This window comes from Neoarius graeffei, chromosome 5 (genome assembly GCF_027579695.1).
Source record: "Neoarius graeffei isolate fNeoGra1 chromosome 5, fNeoGra1.pri, whole genome shotgun sequence".
NCBI lineage: Eukaryota > Metazoa > Chordata > Actinopteri > Siluriformes > Ariidae > Neoarius > Neoarius graeffei.
In genome coordinates, this window is record NC_083573.1 from 78,478,887 (window position 1) to 78,499,346 (window position 20,460).

Genomic DNA, 20,460 nt, shown 5'->3' on the forward strand with positions numbered 1-20,460 from the left:
CTATGTACTCCGCTTTGCAACACATGAACCCGTCATTATTTTCCTGAAACAGCATACCTCATTGCGGCACGGTGGTGTAGTGGTTAGCGCTGTCGCCTCACAGCAAGAAGGTCCGGGTTCAAGCCCTGTGGCCAGCAAGGGCCTTTCTGTGCAGAGTTTGCATGTTCTCCCCATGTGCGGATGCTCCGGTTTCCCCCACAGTCCAAAGACATGCAGGTTAGGTTAACTGGTGACTCTAAAGTGAGTGTGAATGGTTGTCTGTGTCTATGTGTCAGCCCTGTGATGACCTGGCGACTTGTCCAGGGTGTACCCCGCCTTTTGCTCGTAGCCAGCTGGGATAGGCTCCAGCCTGCCTGCGACCCTGTAGAACAGGATAAAGTGGCTAGAGATGATGAGATGAGAGCATACCTCACTATGTTTTATTCCTTACTTAACATCGACAGCATGCTCAATGGTTAGAAAAGCTGATAGGCAGTGATAGCAGGAAGCAGTACAGAAAGGGAAAGGCTTTTAAGCAGAACAAGCAGTGGACTGGTTAAGTGGTAGGTAGCATAAGACAAAGTATATTTGTGTGTGAGTGAAAGGGTGGAGACACAGGAAGCTACAGACTAAAACGATTCATCAAATAGGCTAGAGGGGGTGATAAAGAGTGACAAAGGCAAGACAAAGAGGTGTGTGTTGGTGACATGAAGCAAAAGAGGAACCATCAGCAGCAAATGTGAAACACTTGAGGCTCTATAATTAACCTAGGCATCTGCTGGAATTGTAGTCTTACTTTCAGCTCCATGACAACAAGAGTTTGTAGAAACCAAACGTGAAAAATAAGCTGAGGAAAGCTCGCAACTAAAATCACTTGCTAATCCCGACTCCAATTTAGCTTCCATTAACTGATTCAAAAGCTTTTGTTGTTCCTGTAACTATTTAGCACATCCTGTCCCCTATAATCTTTATAGAAAATATGGTATTTCATTCATGCCCTGAGTTTAGTCAGGGAGAACGAGACAGTAACTTGCTATCAAGTGTGACTCATCCAGTTTAAACTGCATTTGAATAGAGGCAGGTTTGTCACAGTAGTTGAAATACGACATCAGGGAAACCTGTCGCCTCCATGCTAAGGAACACATGAATGACATGCAAAAGGCAAACCGGTGTATAGCTTACAGTAAGACACAAGTGAAAAGCAATGATGGGAGCAGCTGTTATTACGTTGAATCATATGTTCACTTTTTTCTGCACATTGAGAAAGCAACGTGCAGAGGCTGGCTAAAATAGCATGTGAAATACAATACACATCATGACCACACATACACTGTCCCTGATGAAACTTTGGTTATATGTGTAGTATGTTGCAAACCTGAGCCTGTAAACACAGACCCACACACAATGCATGGTGGAAGTAGAAGGAATCTACAGGAGATATAGACATACAGCTACTCACAGTATACATTTTTTTTTAAATCACGCATAAAGACAACTGCATTAATTGGAGAACAATATTCATCTGTCAATCTAACAAGTGATAAGCCGCTTGCATCATAAGTAGTCTGTCACTTGTGTGATGCAGGGCTGCCAACTTTTCGAAATTCCTTGGAGTGAGATTTTTTTTGGGGGGGGGGGGTCGACGGCAAAATTTTTCCGCACACCATGCAGTAAGTGGGAATTTTGTATTCAGTTTGATATTCACTTGTCCCCCTGCATTCTGGTGTTTTGTTTGTGGGTCGTCCAGCTGGAGATGGACAATGGGGGGGGGGGGGGGGGGGGGTTTGAGATTTTGGATTTAGTAGATGTTCCTGCATTCTGGTGGATTTTTGGAGTGGCCTGCTGTGCCATACCTACATTCTTACACACCCTGACTTGCCAGGCCTTCAGCTTGTGGCCAACAAAAGCACCAAGTTTTGGCTTAAAAGACCCCACACTAGAAAACTACAGATGACTGCCAATGTTCCTGTAGCCCTATAGACCTGTGTTTCAGATTTAAGTTCATGTTTGAAAATATTTCATCAGCTAAGCCTAAACACCTTCTGAATTGAAACTAAATGTTAAGTTTTTAATAACTATTGCAAAAAATAAGATTGTCCCTCACTGACTATTCATTATGCATTTAAGGGCTTTCCCCACCACTGGGTTCAGCAGAAGATTGGCATGGGGAAAAATAACAGCAAAAGAACAAATAAAATGCTTAAACAGTAAGCAAAATGTGCATGTGCTACAAGAAACATTAAAATGATTAAGTTTGAACAGTACTGAAACACAAAAAGCTGAACCTTGGCCATAGGTGGGACTGTGCACACAAAGTTGGGCTTAAAAATTTTGGTCATACTTAAATAAGCTATATTAATATATTTCTTATTAATTTACTTCTTATCTATGTTTCTTATTAGTAATAGAGCATTCGTCAGGGCCTGTTATCTGACAAATATTCTCTACCTGTCTTGCCCTCTTTGAAACCCTGTCTCCTCAGTATATTGTTCTCTGTCTTTTTTTTTAATTATTCACAAGTTCAAGTTCTTTGATATTACAGGTGACCATGCTTTATTTACTTTAACTGAGCAATTACATACATCATAAATAATTAAAAATAAATACCCTGTAAATAAACAATAGGTATGGTGGCTAATGGCTCTTCTTGCATTTGTAATATTATCTCTTACTTGCTTTATTTTACAACATTTCCAGTATGGCTTCAAATAAAGTCATAAAGTATGATAACATACAGTAAACAAACTAAAAATGCGCTTTAATAAACGTGTGCTAAGGAGGTGCTCTCCCGTGCTGCTTGTTGGGGAAGATAGAGGCTGTGGCACGGCAGGAGGCCTATAATGATTTAGCATGCCTAGTACACAGCTCTCGATATGGCATTAAATATTCTCACAACACTTATAGGCTAAAACGATTAAGAAACTTTATATAAGTTCATAATTACACCAGTAATACCACACATTGGCGTGCATATGTACAAACCTGTCTGAGACACCCGTCTTCAACTCGGATACCTTCTTCTCTCTCCTCTTCCTTTAAATTGACGGTAGGCTATTATCCAACTTCCAGCGAGTGCAGCATCATTAGATGCGCCACCTACCATAGGGGAGTGTGTACAGAAGGGAACACCTCTCTGCCTGTTTAGCTGCCTAAGGCGTAACTGATCGATCGCAAGTGGTTGGCGAGACGCAATGGGTAGCCTAGATTAGATAGATAAACTAGATTTTTTTCTAGCGTGAGAAATCGGAGGTATGGCGTGTGAGCGTGTGAAGACAATCAAATGCATGTGTCTCACGCTCATTGCGTGAGAGTTGGCAGCCCAGGTGATGGCAAATGTTGTCTCTTGTGAGTGTGGCCCTAATTCATACAACATGACTGTTCCATTTGCTTAAAGTTTCATATACTTCAACAGAATATTACACTAAGTATTGTTCTGTCACTTGTTCAGTTGGCATTAGAACGTTCTTGTCTATAAGTTCAGTACTTCATGTACCTGACTTCTGCACTCGTCATTCATCGCTCTGAATAAGAGTGTCTGCTAAATGCCATGTAATGTAATGTATAATTATACATACAGGACACTTTTTCCATGAAATAAAAACATGTATTCTATTCCCTTCTAGTGGGTTTCATTCATTTGGCTTGATAGCATGCAATATTGTTAGCATATCACTTATCCTACGTGTATTACGCCAGTTTACTCAATGGAGAATGAGCGTGCAGTATGGTTTACGATATTGCATATTGTCAAGACAACATGTCGTCACACGTCAGAAACTTTTCTGATGCATATGCACAATCATTTCTTTGTCCACCGGGAAAGAGAAAGACACATTGAACACCTGAAAGGCTACCAAAACGTCATTAAATATTCTTCACGCATATTTACAAAAGAAAAACATACCAACGGACATCAAAAAACTGGAAAAGAGACACGTCAGAGACGTAAAACTTCCACGAGCGACTGTGACAATTTGTAAACAAACATGGTCACCAGGTTTGCTTCATTAAAAATAGAAGATTTTGAGAGAATTTTGGCTGCCAGGTTGCTCCGTTGTGTGTAGTTGATGTTGGTTTTAAAAGTAACTAAGTAAATTACACAGGGAAATGAATACTTAAGTCTGAGTGAAAAATACTGTGGCGAGTGTGCGTGGAAGAAGAGTCTGGAGACAGAAATCTTAGTTTCTCGGTCGTTAGCCTGTGCTACTTGCTTTCAATAGCACTGGATTGACCGCTTTATTAGCATTTGCTAGCACTACTGATGAACACTACACTGGCTGGAAGGTGACTTCACTGCTGTGCTGACAATGCAGACTCACAGTTAAGCTTCCGTTGGCCTTTGAGAAGACAGAGGGTGATACATTTTTGATCCCTCCCACTATTAAATAAATCTGATTGGTTAATTAATCTGCCACTTCCTAAATAAACATACACTGCCATGGCCTTCTGTCCCGGCAATGAAGTCCTAACCAATGAGTGAGCCAGCTCTAAACTCTTCTCCCCCTAGAGACAACAAACAAAAAATCTCATTGGATAACTTAATTTTAATGTTTTCTGAAGAGTAACCCTTTCATTTCTGAAGCAAATTTTATAGAAAATAAGGCCAAATTAGAATTAGAAGAGAATATTTGTCATGAAATTATGAAAGAATGAAAGCAATTAAATAAATTAAATATAACATTTGAAATGCTGATATGTTTGGGCCTTCTCTGAAGGCCGAGAAGGCCCTGACAGTTCTCTTCTGCTTACAAGAGAAAAACATACCAACGGACACTCAGACTTAAGTATTCATTTCCCTGTGTAATTTACTTAGTTACTTTTAAAATCAACATCAACAGCTACGGGGCGGCACGGTGGTGTAGTGGTTAGCGCTGTCGCCTCACAGCAAGAAGGTCTGGGTTCGAGCCCTGTGGCCAGTGAGGGCCTTTCTGTGCGGAGTTTGCATGTTCTCCCCGTGTTCACGTGGGTTTCCTCCGGGTGCTCCGGTTTCCCCCACAGTCCAAAGACATGCAGGTTAGGTTAACTGGTGACTCTAAATTGACCGTGAATGTGAGCATGAATGGTTGTCTGTGTCTATGTGTCAGCCCTGTGATGACCTGGCGACTTGTCCAGGGTGTACCCCGCCTTTCGCCCGTAGTCAGCTGGGATAGGCTCCAGCTTGCCTGTGACCCTGTAGAACAGGATAAAGCGGCTAGAGATAATGAGATGAGATGAAATCAACAGCTACACACAATGGAGCTACCTGGCAACCTGCCACTAATCCCTTGCAAAATCCTTTGCCCTATTGCTTTTTTGGTGTGTCTGGCTAAGTTTTGGCTGAGCTGAAGTCCCAGCTCTAACAGTAATGGTTCACCACTGCTTGTAAATATGCGTGAAGAATATCTAATGAAGTTTTGGTAGCCTTTCAGGTGTTCAACATGTCTTTCTTTTTCCTGGCAAATAAATACTTCTGCGCATTCACAGCAGTAAACCTTCTCATTGGATATTCACATCAACTCCGATGTGTGACATCATTTTGTCTTGACAACCGTGCAGTATCGTAAACCATATTCAACGCTTATTCTCCATTGGATAGAGTGATGTAATACATGTAGGATAAGCGATATGCTCACAATATTGCATGCTCTCAAACCAAATGAATGAAACCCGCTTGAAGGGAATATAATACATGTTTTTATTTCATGGAAAAAGTGTCCTGTATGTATAATAATTTCAGATATTTCACTCTGATGACGTCACTCCCAGTGTTTTTCCGCTGACTGGACGCACGTTGTCAAAATAGTGAACCGGTTCACAATTAAAATTCTTTTGATTCACTTGCATATTTTTTGTGGATGTGTCTGTATAATATAAAGAACATTACTTGGTGGCACGAAGATATGAAGTTTATCTTCTCATGTTGAAAAATATGTCACTTCTTCACTTCGCTCACTCAAAGATAAACTTCATATCTTCGCACCGCCATTTAATATCCTCAAAACATAAGAGTTTTATACCTATGCTACGACCTCATGCTGTGGCTCAATCGTAATTGTTCCATAACAGTTAACCTGAGTGACCGATAGGTAGTATGGATAGTATCATCAACAGCATGACCATCAGTCACTGATTATGTTTGATTTTTGAAAGTCATACAAAAAGTACAGTGCCTTGCAAAAGTATTCACCCCCTTGGCATTTTTCAGGTTTTGTTGCCTCAAAACCTGGAATTAAAATGGATTGTTTGAGGGTTTGCAACATTTCATTTACAGAACATGCCTACAACTTTGAAGATGTGATTTTTTTTTTTTATTGTGAAGCAAACAACAAATTGGACAAAATAGCAAAACTTCCACAGGCATAACTATTCATCCTCCGAATTTCAGTACTTTGTAGAGCCATCTTTTGCGGCACTTATTGCTGCAAGTTGCTTTGGATAAGTCTCTATTAGCTTGCCACATCTAGCCACTGGGATTTTTGCCTATTCCTCAAGGCAAAACTGCTCCAGCTCCTTCAAGTTGGATGGGCTCCACTGGTGAACACAGTTTTCAAGTCTGACCGCATATTCTCAATTGGATTGAGGTCTGGGTTTTGACTAGGCCATTCCAACACATTTAAATGTTTCCCTTTAAACCACTCCAGTGGAGCTTTAGCAGTATGTTTAGGGTCATTGTCCTGATGGAACATGAACCTTCATCCCAGTCTCAAACCTCTGGCTGATTCAAACAGGTTTTCCTCCAGAATTTCCCTGTATTTAGTGCCATCCATCTTTCCTTCAGTCCTGACCAGCTTTCCTGTCCCTGCAGATGAAAAATATTGCCACAGCATGATGCTGCCACCACCATGCTTCACTGTAGGAATGGTGTTCTCAGGGTGTTGGGTTTGCGCCACACATGGCATTTCCCATGATGGCCAAAAAGTTACATTTTAGTCTCATTTGACCAAAGAATCTTCTTCCATGTGTTTGGGGAGTCTGCCACATGCTGTTGGGCAAACTCCAAACGTGTTTTCTTAAGCAATGACTTTTTTCTGGCCACTCTTCCATAAAGCCCCACTCTGTGGAGTGTACGGCTTATTGTGGTCTGATGGACAGATACTCCCATCTCCGCTGTGGAACTCTGCAGCTCCTTCAGGGTTACCTTTGGTCTCCGTGCTGCCTCTCTGATTAATGCCCTCCTTGCCCGGTCCGTGAGTTGTGGTAGGCGGTCCTTTCTTGTCAGGTTTGCTGTGGTACCATGTTCTTTCCATTTGATGATGTTGGATTTGATGGTGCTCCGGGGGATCATCAAAGATTTGGATATTTTTTATAACCCAACCCTGACTTGTACTTCTCAACAACTTTGTCCCTGACTTGTTTGGGGAGCTCCTTAGTCTGCATGGTGTTGTTTGGTTAGTGGTGCCTCTTGCTTTGTGGTGTTGCAGCCTCTGGGGCCTTTCAGAAAAGGTCTATATATACACACTGACCGATCATGTGGCACTTAGAGTGCATACAGGTGGACTTTATTTCATGAATTATGTGACTTCTGAAAGTAATTGGTTGCACCAGAACTTTTTAGGGGCTTCATAGCAAAGGGGGTGAATACATATGCACACACCAATTTTCAGGGTTTTTTTATGTAAATATTTTTCTCATTTCACTTCACCAACTTAGACTATTCTGTGCAGATCTATTACATAAAATTCAGATTAAAAAAAAAAAAAACATTTAAATTACAGATTGTAATGTCACCGCGAGTTGGCCTAGTGGTTAGCATGTCTGCCTCTCGATCGTGAGTTCTACTCACGGTTGGGTCATACCAAACACCATCATAAAAATGGTACCTACTGCAGTCTGGCAAGGCATGCTGCAATACAGATGCGAGTGGGGAGTCAAACTCTCACGGTTACCAGAGGACTAGCCCCCCACTGTAACTCTAGCTATATAATAGGCGAGAGGCCGAGGGCTACAGAAATGGAGATCGGCGCCGCCATATGGCATGGGAAGGACTTTGATTGAATGTAACAAAATAGGTAAAAAGCCAAGGGGGTGAATACTTTTGCAAGGCACTGTACATGTTTCTTCAGATTCATTTTTATACTTTGAGCAATTTTGCCAAAACTTTAAGGAAATGCATTTTATGACATTTACTGTATGTCAAGTGATTAAAAGTATAGGACAGAATCTTAAATGTTTAAATGTGATTTGTATTCAGGTATACATATACAGGGTGTCCCAGAAGTTAGGGGGCAACTGTGTATGGTCTATTGATTTACAGGTGCCCCCTAACTTCTGGGACACCCTGTATTATAAAAATGCAAATAGTTCAATCAGTTTACAACCCAATCTTGTACAAATGAGTTCCAGGTATGACCTCAAAATTTAAAGGCCCTGGCAGATCCTTTTCACAAACTCAAAGTAGCAGCAGTGAGAGTGAAGCAGGTGGAAGGAGCCATTACATTTTTACAAGGATGTAAAATGCAGCACCTTTCATCACAGTAAGGAGAACTGTGGAGTGCCAGGGGGATTTAGCACCTCCCGGCCTCTCGTTTCTGTCTGTCCAGATCTCCTTACACCTCCTAGCTCTAATCATGTCACTCTGCAGCAGTTAGACACAAAGCAGAGTGTTTAGAAGAAGAAAATTGAAAAAAAGGAGGCAAATCAAGGAACAGAAGTCATGCTCAGCTGACAGATTGGGTTGAATGACGAGAGGTGGATTTAAGACCCTGCAGAATAAACATATCATCTGCTTAGGTAAAAATAAACCAACAACAAATATTTAAGATTGATTGAATAGAGTAGAATGCCATGTTATAATATTTATGGTCTTTGAATAATGTCTCTGGCAGCATGGTGGTGTAGTGGTTAGCACTGTCACCTCACAGCAAGAAGGTCCTGGGTTTCAACCCAGCGGCCGACGGGGGCCTTTCTGTGCGGAGTTTGCATGTTCTCCCCATGTCTGTGTGGGTTTCCTCCGGGTGCTCCGGTTTCCCCCACAGTCCAAAGACATGCAGGTTAGGTTAACTGGTGACTCTAAGGCCAAGTTTACATTAGACCGTATCTGTCTCGATTTCTTCACGGATGCACTGTCCGTTTACATTAAAACGCCTGGAAACGCCGGGAAACGGGAATCTGCCATGGTCCACGTATTCAATCCAGATCGTGTCTGGTCCGGTGCTGTGTAAACATTGAGAATACGCGGATACGCTGTGCTGAGCTCTAGCTGGCGTCGTCATTGGACAACGTCACTGTGACATCCACCTTCCTGATTCGCTGGCGTTGGTCATGTGACGCGACTGCTGAAAAACGGCGCGGACTTCCGCCTTGTATCACCTTTCATTAAAGAGTACAAAAGTATGAAAATACTACAAATACTGATGCAAATACTGCCCATTGTGTAGTTATGATTGTCTTTAGGCTTGCCATCCTTCCACTTGCAAGTGGTAAGTGACGCGTATGCCCGATATGCACTGGGATCACACACACAGCGGCTCAGTCCCGAATCACTGCTCGTGCGCTTCACTCACGCGCTCTGTGAGCTGCGCAGGGCCGGAGTGTGCACCCTCCAGAGGGCACTCGCTGTTCAGGGCGGAGTGATTTGGCGCGCAGGATGCCTGCGGAGCCGAGTGTATCCGTGTATTGGCGTTGCTGTGTGCACGCGAATCGTGTATTGGCGTTGCTGTGTGCACGATAATCGTTTTAAAAACGTTAATCTGATGATCCACTGATACGGTCTAATGTAAACCCCACCTAAATTGACTGTAGGTGTGAATGAGTGTGAATGGTTGTTTGTCTCTATGTGTCAGCCCTGTGATGACCTGGCGACTTGTCCAGGGTGTACCCCGCCTTTTGCCCATAGTCAGCTGGGATAGGCTCCAGCTTGCCTGCAACCCTGTAGAACAGGATAAGCAGCTACAGATAATGGATGGATGGAATTGGAATAATGTCTCTTTTTATCAAAAAGGTTTAAAGTAACATTGATATTACATGGATTATATTCAAGACGTTTTGACCAAAGAGTAGAAAGATAACATGATAGTAATTCAAAATGACTGTAATATAAACAGCTTTTGCATTCACAGCTTGCCATCACAAGCATGTAAATGGCTTTTGCGTGTCTATTTACATAACTATAGCTATGAACTGAGTTGAAGATAAGATATGCAAAAAGTGTTTTAAAGCATTTTGAAACATTTTACAAATTCACTACTATCAATATCCAACCATCTAGCACATCTGTCTCAAAGCAGACATCCACTGCAAAGTAGCGAAGAGAATCTGATGGTTAAGTCAGTGTTGTAGGATGTCCCCCCAGGAAACGAATCCTGTATCTGTGCTCTGAATAGTTGCCCTGGTGATGGTTATGTTTGTGCACATGGTGCAGTGTTTAATATCCTCCCCTGGTTCTCCCACTCTACACACATCTAATTGGAGTCAGGTGAATCCAGATGTTGCCCTACAGAAAACGATTTAACGTGATAACCATGTGCCTGGAGATATACATCATGTGTGGCATGATGAGTTTAAAGCATTGATCACAAATGGGGTCAAAAGTGCAATGGAGTGCCATGTAAAAATAAGGTTTGTTTTGGGTGAGGGGAAATGTCTTTTACTAGAGGATGAACTAAAAAGGACAAAGACCTTGGCAGCTTGGCTTGTGTGGTAAAAGGCAACTGAAAGCATAAAGAAAGCATTACTACTGTTAAAATATATCTAGAACTGCACAATTTCTTTCGGAATAAAATTGGCATTTCAGTGATGCATTCTAAACGATAGCCTACTAGTAAAACAACAGTCAAAGCAACTTCATATTAGAAAATAAGTATCAGCAATCTTTTTTTAAGAACAGAATATACCGCATAAATAAGCAGGTAAAAGAAAGCAAGAAAGGTCAAACAGTAAAGCACTTCATATCGATGTTGCCATTAATGATTAAATGACACAAACTAGATTTATTGCACTGCTAAAAAAAAATACTCCTGTGAAAACAAATTCTCAATGAGAGTAACGATATTCATTATCAATGCATTAAGAAAGCATCAATAAATAATGTATGTGCAATAATATCGTCACGGCTCCTCGGTGTCTCGCAAAGCAAAAAAAAGATACCCATCAATATTTGGCGGCTTTCCTGGGATTACTAGAGCGCCACGAGCTGATGACAGAGTGAATAATGTCTGCTCAATTAATTATGCATCATGAAATATGTCGTCACATAAACGCTGAATTTTGCTGGGTATATCTTTGATTTTCTGATCCTTCATTTTCACCCTGATACTACTGAGAGGTCTCGAGAATATACAGTGTCTTGCAAAAGTATTCATCCCTCTTGGTGTTTGTCCTGTTTTCTTGCATTATAAGCTGGGATTAAAATTGATTTTTTGGGGGGTGACCCATGCCGACCACTATAAAGGTGCGAATTGTTGTTTTATTGTGACACAAATAATAATTAAGATGAAGAAAAACCCCAGAAATCTGGAGTGTGCATAGGTATTCACCCCATTTTGTATGAAACCCCTAAATAAGAGTTGGTCCAACCAATTCACTTCATAAGTCACAAAATTAGTTGATTAAGATCCACCTGTGTGCAATCAAAGTGTCACATGATCTGTCACATGATGCATGTATAAATCAACGTGTTCTGGAAGGACCCTGACTCTGCTACACTACTAAGCAAGCAACATGAAAACCAAGGAGCCTCCAAACAGGAGGAAATATAGATCAGGGTTGGGTTATAAAAAATATCCCAAACTTTGAATATCCCAGGGAGCACCATTAAATCCATTATAGCAAAATGGAAAGAATATGGCACCACTACAAACCTGACAAGAGAAGGCCACCCATCAAAACTCTCAGACCAGGCAAGGAGGGCATTAATCAGAGATGCAGCAAAGACACCAAAGATAACACTGAAGGAGCTGCAAAGATCTACAATGGAGATGGAAGTATCTGTCCATAGGACTACTTTAAGCCATACACTCCACAGAGCAGGGCTTTATGGATGAGTGGCCAGAAAAAAGCCATTGCTTAAAGAAAAAAAAATGTAAACACATTTGGAGTTTGCCCAACAGCATGTGGCAGACTCCCCAAACACATGGAAGAAGAGTCAAATGAGACTAAAATTGATCTTTTTGGCCATCATGGGCACAAACCCAACACCCTGAGAACACCATTCCTACAATGAAGCATGGTGGTGGCAGCATCATGCTGTGGGGATGTTTTTCATCTGCAGGTAAAGATGGATGGCACTAAATACAGGGCAATTCTGGAGGAAATCCTGTTTGCATTAGCCAGAGGTTTGAGACTGGGATGAAGGTTCACTTTCCAGCAGGACAATGACCCTAAACATACTGCTAAAGCTACACTGGAGTGGTTTAAAAGGAAACGTTTAAATGTCTTGGAATGGCCTAACCAAAGCCCAGACCTCAATCCAATTGAGAATCTGTGGCATAACTTGAAGATTGCTGTACACCAACACAACCCATCTAACTTGAAGGAGTTGGAGCAGTTTTGCCTTGAGGAATGGGCAAAAATCCCAGTGGCTCGATGTGCTAAGCTAATAGAGACACACCCCAAGAGACTTGCAGCTGTAATTGCAGCAAAAGGTAGCTCTACAAAGTACTGACTTTGGGGGTGAATATCTATGTACACTCCAGATTTCTGTTTTTTTCATCTTAATTTTTGTTTGTGTCACAATAAAAAAAAAATATATATATATATATGTGCACCTTTCAAGTGGTAGGCAGGTTGTGTAAATCAAATGTTGCTAACCCCCCAAAATCCCATTTTAATTCCAGCTTGTAATGTGACAAAACAGGACAAACACAGAAGGGGATGAATACTTTTGCAAGACACTGTACATTTTACACATACAAACATAAATCAATTCACAAGTTAGCGATAAAATGGAAATTGTACAGTACAGCAAGCTCTTGTACTGTGAGGCAGAATAGGATATACAATAGGGTTATGACTGTGAAAGTGTTTTCAAAATTTCTACTTTCCTGATGTTGCATTTGGTGAACTTTTACTCATATATTACTTTTTTGAAGTTATTTTTATTGGGTCATGCAAAAACCTCCCTTATTTTATTGGGTCATGCAAAAACCTCCCTATATAACTTCAAAAAAGTAATAGATGAGTAAAAGTTCACCAAATGCAACATCAGGAAAGTAGAAATTTTGAAAACACTTTCCACAGTCATAACCCTAATATACAATATGCAAATTGTGACATTTCTTTGGGCTTTTTTTCACCTTTATTGGATAGGATAGAGACAGGAAATGAACAGGAGATAGAGAGGGATCAGGAAATAACCTCAGGTCAGAATCAAACCCAGGTCCCTGGATTTATGGTATGGTGCCTTATCCAACTGAGTCATGATGCCCCCAAATTGTGACATTTCTAATGAAATTGCTATCACAGTATTAAGGTGCCCTTGAAGGACATGGCATTATAGAAGTGTTTTTTGGAGTATTTTCCTTTGCTGAAAGGGGAGTCAATAAGGACTTTATAATATCAGGTAGGTGGTCAATGAATAAACTAATTTTAAACTTCAAATAAACTTTTACTCATTATCAGAATGGCAACCATTCAGAATAGTATAGTGGAATTTTCAAATCAACCATAAATCTCAAACACTTGTGACTAAAATGAAAGGAGAAATTCAGCTATCACCATCCTTAAATATACCGTGTCCTAATATTGATGTTACGGGTGCATTCCAAATAATAGGAATTCATAAGAATTTAAACAAATGAGGGTAACGTGACTTGATAGCATGTAATTCTTGATTCTGTGGTCAGCGAACCATTTTTGTATTGATTTGGACATATGCTTTAGATCATTGTCCTGCTGGAAAATCCAGTGATGACCCTGTTTTAGTTTCCTGGCAGAGGCAGCCAGAGTTTAATTTAAAATGTCCTGGATTTCACGGAGTCTATGATGCCATATACCCTAACAAGGTTTCCAGAACCTTTGGAGGAAAAACAGCCCCAAAACATCACAAAACTTCCACCATATTTTACAGTTGGGATCGGGTTATTTTCATTACAGCCATCCTTCTTTTTACACCAAACCCACCTTGAGTGTTTTTTTGCTGAAAAGCTCCATTTTTGTTCCATCAGACCATAGAACACGGTTCCAGTCAAAGTTGTAGTAGCGTATCACAGACTTCAGGTGCTTACGTTTGTGGTTCACTGACAGAAAAGGATTTTTTTTTCTGGAAAACCTTCCAAATAGGAAGGTTGGCATGGAGGTGGCATCTGATGGTGGTTTTGGAGACTTGGAAACCCCAAGATTTTACTTTTTCTTATAATTCACCAACAGTGATCCTTGGCTTTTTGTTGTTGTTGTTGTTGTTTTGGGGGGGTTTTTGCCTCTCTTACCCTCCTCCTCACTGTATGTGGGAGCAAAATAAACGTAGGACCTCTTCCAGGCAAGTTTGTTACAGTTCCAGTTGGTGTCCACTTTTAATATATACCCATTCCCTGATTTATGAAGGTCAACACACTTCTCCCTCATTTGGTTTGTGTGTTCTCTTATCTTTCCCATGTGGATGGATGTCTAAGGTGATTTGGCCTCTGTGTCACCTCATATTTGTCCCCCAGTTAATCAAAAAGTCAAGGATTACAGCCTGAAAGTTCCTACACACACCAGTCAACTCACAAATGTACAATTTAAATGGGAAACATGCTTCAGTTACATTGTGTTCACAATCATTTCCAGGGGTACCAGTAATAATGGCAGATGTATTTTTGTTGAAAATAATTATTTCTTGATGAGGGATTTGTTTTTCTTGAAATAATTTTTTTTTCAATTAAAGGTTGGATTTTTCTCATTTTTTTCAGTGTGAGATGACACAACTTCACCAAAAGGCAGGTTTTTTTCTAACCCTTTTCACTAATCTTTACAAGGGGTGCCAATAAATGTAGAGGGCACTGTATTTAGTGCTGACAGGTAAGTATTGTTTGATGTTATGTGCATGTCTATACTAATTAGAAGCAATCAGATTTCACTTCACTGAATCCACTTTAGCGGGACTAATTTATGTTCCCTGAAGTTTATGCTGTTGGTAATTGAGACCATCAAGCAGACAATGGTTTTGGACTATATATTTATTAAGCCAACGCATGGAAAGCTAAATCCAGCAAGAATAGTTACATAAAATTGGACTACCTAATACACAAGCAACATAGTCTGTTACATCACTGTTTGTTATGTATTGCTCAAACTAATATTTAATTATGAATCATTATATTAAAATATAATGAAAATAGAAAGTTTGCTTAAAGGTCCCATAGCATGAAATTTTCACTTTGAGGTTTTTTAACGTTAAAATGAGTTCCTCTGACCTTCTTAAGTCACCCCAGTGGCTAGAAATTTCATAATGTGTAAATCAAACTATGCCCAACATTTGAGAATGGCGCGTCAAAACGGCGCGTTGATAAGCTCTTCCCTTTACTACGTCAGCAAGGGAGATGATCCCCACGCCCCCCCCTGGATTCCCACCCACTGTATGAATTGCCCGCCCAGTTGTAGTGAGGAGACCATAGAGGACACAACAACATGGCATCACCTAAGCGAGCGAAACATGGAAATTGCGCTGTACATGGATGTGACAACACAGAAAGGAGTCTGTTTTTACTGCCGATGGGAGAACCCCTGAAGACGCAGTGGCTTAATTTTATTTACTCCAATAATACGCCGTCGAGTCTACCTAAGACAGTGTATGTTTGTCGGAAGCATTTTCCTGATGAATGTTTCCACAACTTGGGACAGTACAGGGCAGGTTTTGCACATCAATTGTCACTGAAGCCTGGGTCCGTACCAAGCATCCCTGCCGCATCAGCCACAAACACCGAACAAGTAAGTGTATAACTGTTAAGTCGTTTTGCCGTGTTTTAAAATCGGTGCCACGTTAGCCTTGCAATGGCTACATTAGCTGTGCAGCTAACCGCTTCCTGCAGTTAGCCAGGTACTCTGCGGTACAAAACCAAAAAGCATGCAGCATGCTCTGTTATAATAGCCAATCAAAGCAGTTTTTACAAAGACACCCACATTCTTTTTTTAAGTCACTCATTCATTTTATTTGTTTGTTCAGTAAAAACCCAAACATTTGTTGAATTTATTTTATTTCCTAGCGTCGCACCTTAATGACGTCAGCGAGCGGTATTTTTCCCTTCGCAGTTTGTTCCTTCTCTCTCGCCATAGTAAGACACCCACATCCGCTTGTTCTGACCCACTGGAGGTAGCGTCACAGTGCTGTTAGCCAATCAGAGGTAACACGTTTACATGTCATGAATATTAATGATAAGACCCGCCCCCACCCTCTACCCTTCCCCGCCTCCTGCTTCTCATTAGCAAAACGACGCACTGGGAAAAGCGCTGAAATGGGGCTTTCTCCCAGGAGGCTATATCTACGTGCCGAGGGTTCATTTCGAGAAAGGCTGCGGATATAACATCCGGAAACCTCCACGAGCCCGTTTAAAGCATCAACAAACCACCATGCCATGGGTCCTTTAAGAGTATTGTTTAAAACTGAGCTAAAACTAGCAGTGCATATCTCAACTTTTTTGAAGAAAAAAAAACCTTGACACAAATGTACTGGCCCAGGAACAGTTTTCTGCTTTAGTCTAAAGAATAATATCCAGCACAGGGCCCAGGTCAGCACAACAGATGTCTATAACAGATAGCACATTACACACACACACACACACACACACACACACACACAAGTATTAATCAAACTATAAAATATGAAACTCCTTAAATCCCCTGGCCATATACTGTACAGAAGAAATTGGCCCACTGAAGGGAATTTAAAAATAAATCAGTTTAATAATAATCCTGAGACTGACTATCTGAGGAAAGTCAATATCTTGAGGATACTCAAGTGTTCCTGATAGTACGAGTCCATCTCAGAGACGAGAACACAGGTGCCCCCAAGGACAAAGCTGAAACTGTGCTGACTGACTTCAAGCTCTTAATTCTCTGTACAGCTCTATCTAATGTGTCATAAATGTAATAACAGATCTTAACACATACAGTAAAAGCAACTCCCAAATGAATTATTTTAACAGTGTCAGAAAGTCACATTGAAGCAGAAATTATATTAAAGGAAAATCCACACACACAAAAACCCAAAACATCAGAGGCGTTTTCCACACATCACTTTTTTCTTCTTCAAACATGCAGCGCGAGAGAGGTGTTTTTTTGCAGGATTACTCACACCAGTGTTGTTTATGCAGTGGGAAAGCTCAGTCCTCTGATGTCACTCGTATCTCAGCTAGACTGGGATTTTTGGAGTCTCAGATTTGCTGCCATTTTTGAAGATAGCACTCTGACACTTTTTTGCATTAACTATTTCCAGCTTTGTAAACTCACCATAGTCATCCATCCATTATCTGCAGCCGCTTATCCTGCTGTGCAGGGTCACAGGCAAGCTGGAGCCTATCCCAGCTGACTATGGGTGAGAGGCAGGGTACACCCTGGACAAGTCGCCGGGTCATCGCAGGGCTGACACAGAGACAAACAACCATTCACACTCACATTCACACCTACTGTTAATTTAGACCCACCAATTAGCCTAACCTGCATGTCTTTGGACTGTGGGGGAAACCGGAGCACCCGGAGGAAAGCCACGCAGACACGGAGAGAACATGCAAACTCCACACAGAAAAGTCCCCGTCGCCCACTGGGCTCGAACCCAGGACCTTCTTGCTGTGAGGCAACAGTACTAACTACTACCCGCAACCTAATCAGCAAAGTCAAATTGTAACTTAAAGTATCTCCCAGCTCATATTTTCGTTCTGAATGTGATTTTAAAAAGGAGAAAACAAAGAAACATCAATCTGTCATCCTTGCTCAGATGGATGCATGTTCTAGACTGAATAGTCTCTGTAATTCACATCATGTCAACGTCCTTGAAAATACTAGAACTATGTTGTGTTCTAAAAGATTGCATCTGTGAAATGCATTAATTTGCATCTGTGAAATGCATTAATTTGCATTTGTTACAACTTTCAGCAGGAAACGTGTTCATGCATCTGTGTTTGTTGTTACAGGAGGCAGAAAAGGTATAAAAGCAGCAGGTGTTAACCCAGCCTTTCTCAGCACTTTGGACATACTGTTATTGTCGTCGTAATTGTCGTATGTGTACAGAAGGATGTCGCAGAGGAGAGAAATCTCTCACATCTTCCTATGGATCTTTCAGACAACCTGTCCTATAACTGATCACTGATTATACCGACTCCTGCTGTGCTGGAAAACATTCTTATTTCTAATTTCCCTCCTGGATAAGCATCCCTGCCTGACACCACTCATTTCATTTTATTCATCCCGACTCATCTATTTCAATTATCTTCATGTTCCACAAAATGTTGAGTAATACACTGACTCAGTCTGTTAAAGGTGGATGTTTAGAAAGTGCTGTAGTCATTTTATGCTGATTTCGAATATCTCTTTCCAAAAAAAAAAGGGGGGTGGCACAAGTTTAGTGCTTTGTAAGGAATTATAATTAATGATCACTTTCAACATTCTGATCTGAAACGGATGCTCAGCGATTCATTTCTGCTTGTTAACATCATTTTGTTAAATAAATAAATAAATAAATAAATAAATAAAAATGCCAATGCCACAGGAGGCCTGGATAAGAACCATGACTAACACTAACACTGACTACATCAGTAAGATTTTATTTATTTATTTATCTGTCCCATATTTAGGATTCTTTATTAATTACGAGATGCTTGACTTATTGCATGAGCAGGTCAGCATGAACTCAGGTCATACTTATGCTCGCATTCGTGATTATGAGTGATTATTGGGGAAAATGTAATGAATATGCTCAAATCAAATTTGTATGGCATTCTAAAAACATTATAAATGGCTTATTATTATTATAATTAACCAACTGTACAAAGAGAGAAAGAAAACAAACTATATATATAATCAATCAATCGTGATTATTATTATTCAACATCACTACACACACACACATATACACTAAAAAAATAAAGGTGCTTCAGTGGTTCTTCAAATCTCTGGATGGTTCCATGGAGAGTCAAAACTCTGTGATGAACCATTACATTATGCGAATGGTTCTTCACATTGGAAATGGTTCTTCAGAGCCTGGCATTCTCTTACCATTTGCTGGTCAATGCACATAGGCTATGTTTACACAAATCTGTCTTCACTGCTCAAACAAAATGGTTTAAATGGTTCTTTAAAGAACTGTTGCATGAACGGTTCTTTGAAGCCCTGAAAAAGGTTCTTCTATGGCATCACCCTGAAGAACCGGTACTGGCCCCATTATTTTTTTAGAGTGTATATACACACACACACATATATATAATCAGTGTGTGTGTGTATATATATATATATATATATATATATATATATAAAGTAGTGGGCGGCACGGTGGTGTAGTGGTTAGCGCTGTCGCCTCACAGCAAGAAGGTCCTGGGTTCGAGCCCCAGGGCTGGCGAGGGCCTTTCTGTGTGGAGTTTGCATGTTCTCCCCGTGTCCGCGTGGGTTTCCTCCGGGTGCTCCGGTTTCCCCCACAGTCCAAAGACATGCAGGTTAGGTTAACTGGTGACTCTAAATTGACCATAGGTGTGAATGTGAGTGTGAATGGTTGTCTGTGTCTATGTGTCAGCCCTGTGATGACCTGGCGACTTGTCCAGGGTGTACCCCGCCTTTCGCCCGTAGTCAGCTGGGATAGGCTCCAGCTTGCCTGCGACCCTGTAGAAGGATAAAGCGGCTAGAGATAATGAGATGAGATGAGATGAGATATAAAGTAGTGATGTTGAATAATAATGATAATCACTACAGATATATATATCAGTATTATTATTATTATTATTATTATTATTACTCATCACTACTTATATATATACACACACACTGATTATATATCTGTGTGTGTATATAAGTAGTGATGAATAATAATAATAATAATAATAATAATAATAATAATTATTATTATTATTATTATTATTATTATTATTATTATTATTGATGTTGTTGTTAAACAACAGCAACAACAATAATTTATGGGTTTTTTGTTTGTTTGTTTTTTACTTTTTTTTTCCAAGAACCCCATTCATATGGTTACAGGAGCTGGAGGCACTTGTGAGGGTTCTTGCCCCTGATACCTTTTGAAGAACCCCTTTTGGATCCTCTTTTCTGAATGAGTATATGCACTGAAGTTGTATAAACAGCCTCAACTTACTCTGACTTTCGAATTTCCTGATGATGGTATCCAGGAAAGTGTTCTGGGGCGCCACGTGTCCGCGTCGCACCGGCATCCTGATGATGCGCTGGTCCGGATGCGGCGCGTCTCCGGAGCTGAAGCCGAGCCTCACGCACCTCTACACGGTGAGCAGAGAGCGCCACGCCGCCCGGACAACTTCATCCGCGAGCCGCTCATCCGCTCAGCCCAGACCTCCACCCACTTCCACTCTGCCTTATCCTCTGTTCAGTTCTTCTCCGACTCTTAGTGTGTGTGTGTGTGTGTGTGTGTGT

The 20,460-nt window shown here is 40.8% G+C and overlaps 1 protein-coding gene across 1 annotated transcript in view; it reads right to left on the reverse strand.

The window, feature by feature from the left end:
* Positions 1–20,243, reverse strand: part of kcnh2b (potassium voltage-gated channel, subfamily H (eag-related), member 2b) — a 500,674-nt gene extending 480,431 nt beyond the window's left edge. The window contains exon 1 of the mRNA XM_060922448.1: positions 20,168–20,243. Coding sequence (XP_060778431.1) covers positions 20,168–20,243 — 76 coding nt within the window. The remainder of the gene's footprint in view (positions 1–20,167) is intronic.
* Positions 20,244–20,460: the final 217 nt, after the last annotated feature.